The following is a 6000-nucleotide window of genomic DNA, read 5'->3' as shown; positions in this document are numbered from 1 at the left end:
TCTCTCTCTCTCTCTCTCTCTCTCATCGTGCTGCCTCTCTCTCTCTCATCGTGCTGCCTCTCTCTCTCTCATCGTGCTGCCTCTCTCTCTCTGTTTTCCAGGTTTCTGCAGACTAACTCCTCATCCTCGCTCTCCTGGTACCTGGACCGTCCACTTTGAAGGAGCCGACAACGACAACCACTTCTCTGCTGCTGACAACACTGAAATGGTATCACGCAGATTTTAGTTTCACTCATTTATCCTGTATATTTATGGATTTATTTACTGTTCTCATCCCTCCAGGGCACAATATTTATGTTTGAAGTTGCTTTTAGATGAAACTGTGAGGTAAAACTGACTCAGGGAAACATTGGAAGCTCAGTTTCACTGAAATATTTACGCTTTGATATTTCTTCTATCTTTAACCTTTCCTTCATAATTTCAAACTAGAATTTCTATTTAGTAGTTGTAGAGATTTCAGTGTTTTCTTTCCATCATAAATTAAAAGAGTGATTTATGTTTGTTTGTTTTTTCTTCTCCTTTATGTCTTTTCATCTAAAAATGTCAATGAAAAGTAGCAGAAAGATGCTAGGACAATTTTAAGGCAGCAGAATAATCTTTTTTATAATAAATACTTTTTGCTTTGCAAAAACATTCATTAGCCTTGAACTTGAGCATTATGTCAGATCACAAACTGAAATATATTTTATTTTGGTGGAAACAAAATAAAAATAGAGAAAGAGAGATGAATTGACACTGAGAGGGAAACGGAGTAAAATGTTGCAAAACTGAGAGGTTGAAGGTAAATTAGATGAATTTTCCTCAGATTTAACGGATCAGGGAACATTTCCTGCTTTCAAACGAGACTCTGGTCTAAAAAGGTAAAATTCCTGGACAGAAGTGAAGCCTCTGACGTCTCAGTCGGTCTATTTTTAGCGTCCTGTAAAGCTGCAGGCGGCCCAGCGGTTCGCCTGTGTGGTCCTCCAGTCCGACGGCGCCGTTCACTCAGAGACTCGCTCTCGGTTTAATCAACACCAACGGCAGCGGAGGAGTCAGTTAGTGAGTGCAGCAGTAAATGACAGACTGCACACACTCAGCCACTTCCTGTGTAATTGGTCTGTTTATCCCTGCGCCACTTTTTCATGACTGTAGTCTCGACGTAATCCAGGCGTCTGGTTAACGGTGAGTTCAGGCGGGACGGAGCTGAACGCTTTCAGTGGGTAAAAAAATAAACCAAAGTGATGAAAAGTGGTGAAGTTTAGGTCTAAAGTGTCTGTCTAGCATGTTTCAGTTCATTGCAGTAGCTGTTTGGTTAACCAGCATGTCCTGTAATTATCTTAATATTCACATTTTTACTGATGTCGGCTGATCTGAGGATAAATATTGGTTTATTTTTAAAATGCAAACCTCATAATCAGCTGTGTTTCAATGAGAAATGTGGGAAAACCTTTGTTGATAATCATGTGTGTGTTATTTAAAAAACATGGCCTCCTTCAGGGTTCTTGTAGGTGCTTGAAATCCTGGAAAATGTTTGAATTTCAAGGTTAAAATCAAATATTTTCATACACCAAATAAAAAGATGCATCTTTTTTTCTCACTGCTTGAAAACCTGCCTTGAAAATGCTTGAAAAGTGCTTGAATTTTACTGAGAAGAGTACGAACCCTGTCATTACTTTTCTTATTGGATGGAAACACCAGAATTGTGAAATTGTGTTTTTTAACGTTAGCAGAACGTCAGCGTCAGGACGCATTGGTAATGAAAACAGAGCTATTGTTGAAGCTTTGTTTGTTTTGTAGTTTAACGATTTAACCACCAGTTAGTGTTTGAAACAGCCAGACTCTCGGTTGTTTAGTGTTTTTTTTTTTTTTTGTCATCCTCCGCCGTGACGTGGGAACCTCTTCAGATCTCCGTCTCTCCCCACCCTGTTGCCCCGCCCTCCCTAAACGAGCCCTGCTGTGTGTATAAGTGTGTGTACATAAGCGTCTCTGAGTTGCCATGATGTGGTTTTCATTCTTGACTCCATTCCAGAGACCACAGGTCCCTCTGCGGTCTTCCCCTCCATCCATCCATCCTTCCTTCATTCCTTCCCTCCCTATTTCCTCCCTGTTTTTCTGACTCAGTTTCCAGCGTTTCTCCGCGCCGTTCGGACGTTTGCTCAGTCCTCTCCAGGCCTTTCAGATCCACTCTGCAGGTTTCTTCCTTGTTTACAGTTTGTCCTTCCTGTCTCTCTCTCCTGTCAGCCAATGAGGAAAGAGCCGGAGGTTGTCACGGTGACCCTGAAGAAGACCAACGGCATGGGCCTCAGCATCGTGGCCGCCAAGGTAGGACCTGATTGCTGTGTGTTTCTTTGTGTTGCTGGCTGTGAACACATGGAGCGTTCTGGACGGGTGCAGACAGAACCAGCTGCTCTGCTCTCACTGTTGAGTCTGACAGCGGAGCGAAAACCAAACACTGACGCTGCACAGAAGCTTCTGGACACAAACCTGCTCTGTTCACCTCCAGCTTGGCTGTGAGGAGGGATGCAGGAAGCGTGCAGCTTCAGTTGTTCCTCATGTTTTGTGTTGAATTGTTGCTAAGTGGAACTAAAGGAGCAGTTTTGTATAAAATCGACTTTTTTTAGCATAACATCATGTTGTAATGTTATTCCGTCATCAAAAACAAACCTGGAGGGTTGGCTTGATTTTTTTTTTCATGCATATTTGAGAAATACTTTAATTTCTATGGCAACCTTTCAGCTGTACAAAAAAAAGCCTGGGTGGTCTTAGCCCCGCCTTCGAGGCGCAGCTCCTCCCCCACTCAGCTCCTTCAGACTAGCCAGCAGCAATTAGCAAACACCTGGTGGAACTGCTGAGCTCATTGTAGGAGCTACTTGGTGAAACGCTTGTAAAAACTTTGTTAAAGGGTTAATAGAGGAGCCATGTTGTGATGACTTCCTGAAAGTGGAGTTTTTAAAGAGACAGAGGCCCAATTTCAAAGCGTTAAATGACAAAGTAAAATTTCTTTTAATTCCTATTTCATGTAATCAACTGAAGGTAACATAGTTCATTATGCTAGAAAATGTGCCTGGCAAAGACGATGTGTGAGAAAGATTATGCATTTTTATGCTCAGTCTGCAGATTTTTAAGGTCGTCTTTATTTATTTCAAAGTTTAAAATGCAGTATTTGAGTGAGTTTGAATGCAAGACTGTTTTTATTATAAAACTGAGCTAAAATTGAGTCTTCTGGGTGAAATCAGTGAGAACTTTCATCCAAAGTAAAGATTTGATGCCGTTTCGAAGGATGCGTTCCCACCAGTCCTGTTTAATCTGTTTTAAAAAAAATTTAGAGTCCGGTTTATTTGCAGAAGCGTGAATGCGTGATCGGACTCTGGTCCGCCTGCAAACCTCGGTCTCGGTTCATTTTGGTCCGCCTGCAAACCTCGGTCTCGGTTCATTTGAAGTGAACTCTGGTTCGGTTTGAATGCATCTTTGAACGCCAGGCGGACCAGAGACCACTAAAAATGCAGGAAGTGGACTACAGCGCAGGGCATTCTGGGAAAGTTCAACCAGAACAAAGAGCTAATTCAGCGCTAGCAGGAGAAATGGCTCATGGTTTATTTTTGTTTTTCACAAATAACAAAATGGGAATTCTGCTAAATTGGATGCTTTTGCATTTTGTAAAGAAGGAAGTTGAGCTCAGCGTCTTCAGAGGTATTTTTCCTTCAGTAGTTTTAGGTGCAGCGCTCCCGTAGGCACGGAAGGGAACTGTTTTTTCAATAAGTTTGGTTTGTTTGACAGTGGAGTGTGAAAGCGAACCACAGCAGCTGAAAACATAGCAAATGTTGCTCATCATAATTCATTTTATTCATTTCAGTTGTGTGGTTTTTATTTCCTTTTCATTTATTGTTTCTAGTTGGAGTGTTCTGTATAAAATGAAAGTTTGTTATAGAGGACAAACTTGCGTTATTACGCAATAATCATCATATTAGTTGAAAATGGTTTCAAAACGTTAATATTTCATCGCAATAATTCACTGGGACAAATTATTGTCTCGCAAAAGTTTTATCTTTGCCCACTGAATTTGAATGTTTGAGAAAATAAACATTATTATGTGTCACCCTAATAATGTCAGATTAAGCTGAAAACATCTTTATTCAATTAGTATTTTATAAAGAGGAATCAGTTTAAGACTTGAAAGTCAATTTAATTCTTCCAGAAACCACACATTTACCAATGTTTTCAATAAAAATGGCTTTATAGCTTCTGTAATCAGTGAGAAGCTGAATGTGGTAGATAAGGCGGGAAGTGTCAGCTGTCCGGCATGAAGCATTAAGACACTTTGTCTGTTTTAGAAGAGCGAGTTTCCTGCTGAAGTCGAGAGCTTTCCTGCGCTGCTGCGCGCACATGTTGAGTCTGTGTGTGGGGAGGAAGGACGCGCGCAGGAAACCTCCTCGCCTCGCTGCGTTTGTTTTTTCTGGGACGTCTGAGGAGGTGGAAAAGTAACGGGTATGTGGGATGGGAAAAGGCAGGTAGAGTGCATTTTATCAAGCAGCTGCTGGAGCTGACGGTAGACTGGGCTGAGCTCCGGCCTATTATATAACCGTGTGTGTGTGGCTGGTGGAGCTGCAGCAGCGCTCCACCTCAGTCTGACCAGCAGCCGTCCCAGCAGACGCTTCACCTCCTGAATCACCGTTTGACAAACTGTGAACTTAGGAACATGTGGAGGAGTTTGGTTTCACTCGGAAACATTCCTGGAATCCACCGCGTATTTTTGGACACATTTACGGGAATTACCGCCGCTTTTTCATAATTAACTCTCCTTGTGTTTGTTGAAAAGTTTCTAACTTTTTAACATGACTTCCAGTAAAATCCTGTGACTTTTTTTTTTTCTGTCTGAACTTTGGGAATTCGGAGTTCTTCGCTGTCCCACGTCTCCGTCTGTAAACAGTGATTTATTTTTTTCTTCTTCTTTTGAATGGTTTACCTCTTGCCAGTGTAATTGGGAGGCGCCGGACTTGTCGGTTCATGTTGGCAGGTTGAAGAAGCTTGCTGGGATAAAAGCAGGTGTGCACAGTTCTTGTCCCTCCACCAGTTTGGACGTGGCAGCCTGAACTGGTTTGGGAAAAGCGTAGCAGGAAGCAGCAACATGTGGTTCTCAGTGGTGGGCAGGAGAGACCAGGTAACCACTTATTTAAGTAACAATTAACAGGTTTTTATGTTGTTTTTCTCTTTTTTTAGTGATAAGAGCCTAAATGTGTAGATTTGGCTTAAGATGTCCCACAGTTGCTTTGGATAGATCTGCATCAAACAGACAGTTAGCCTAGATGTTGATCTGCTGTCATCCAGTGCAACGACCTCCTAGTTTCACTGTTTGCTTTCAGGGCCGTTCTGCTAATGGTTAGACAAAAGTACACAACAGGCAGATTGGAAGATGTTTGTGGAAATGTCCTGTTGAGGTTGAATTGAGATTATTAAACTATCACTGATTGGTGATCGCAGCTAAATTACTCTAAAGCTTTTATTTCTTATTCATTAAATGTATCAAAACTCCCAGTTTATATTATGGATGGCAAAGCTGCTTCTCTTGGCCCTACTACTTTCTATAGTCGGTCCAAAGAATATCATTTAAAAACTGAGTGAGATGGGCCTTTGTCTTGTTTTGTATGGTGGCCCAGACTGGTCATAGAAATCCAAAAACCACGAGGCAGCAACAAAACCCACAGCTCAAAAGCAAAAAGCCACAATGCAAGCCGCAACAACAGATGCCATGATGCCAACACTTGCAAAAGCGAACAAGGTAGCCTTAGCAAAATGCCTCAACCCTACTTGCAGCAAAAAGTAACCATGCCAACTCTACCAAAGTGCCACCAAGCTAACTCTAGCAAAAACCAGGTTTCTGTTGGACACAAAAAGCAAAACTAGAAGAAATCTGTAAGGAAGAGAAACGCCTGCAGGAAAGTTTTTCCTAGTCCAGAAAACTGAATCAAGACTAAAAATATCAGACTGAGCAGATCAGACCTCAAAGAAAACTACAAATTGTTT

General features: G+C 41.7%; 1 protein-coding gene across 1 annotated transcript in view; it reads left to right on the top strand.

Moving 5' to 3' along the window:
- LOC106935365 (afadin-like) overlaps window positions 1–6000 on the top strand; it is a gene marked incomplete at its 5' end in the record, with an annotated part of 81051 nt that overhangs the window by 42371 nt on the left and 32680 nt on the right. Inside the window, 2 exons of the mRNA XM_015015799.1 lie at window positions 102–208; window positions 2221–2301. Of these exons, the coding sequence (XP_014871285.1) occupies window positions 102–208; window positions 2221–2301 (188 nt within the window). The remainder of the gene's footprint in view (window positions 1–101; window positions 209–2220; window positions 2302–6000) is intronic.

This window comes from Poecilia latipinna, unplaced genomic scaffold (assembly GCF_001443285.1).
Source record: "Poecilia latipinna isolate Pla-1442-1.1 unplaced genomic scaffold, P_latipinna-1.0 Scaffold1954, whole genome shotgun sequence".
In the NCBI taxonomy this organism is placed as follows: Eukaryota; Metazoa; Chordata; class Actinopteri; order Cyprinodontiformes; family Poeciliidae; genus Poecilia; species Poecilia latipinna.
Note: the sequence above shows the minus strand (reverse complement) of the source record. Positions and strands in the feature narration are given on the sequence as shown.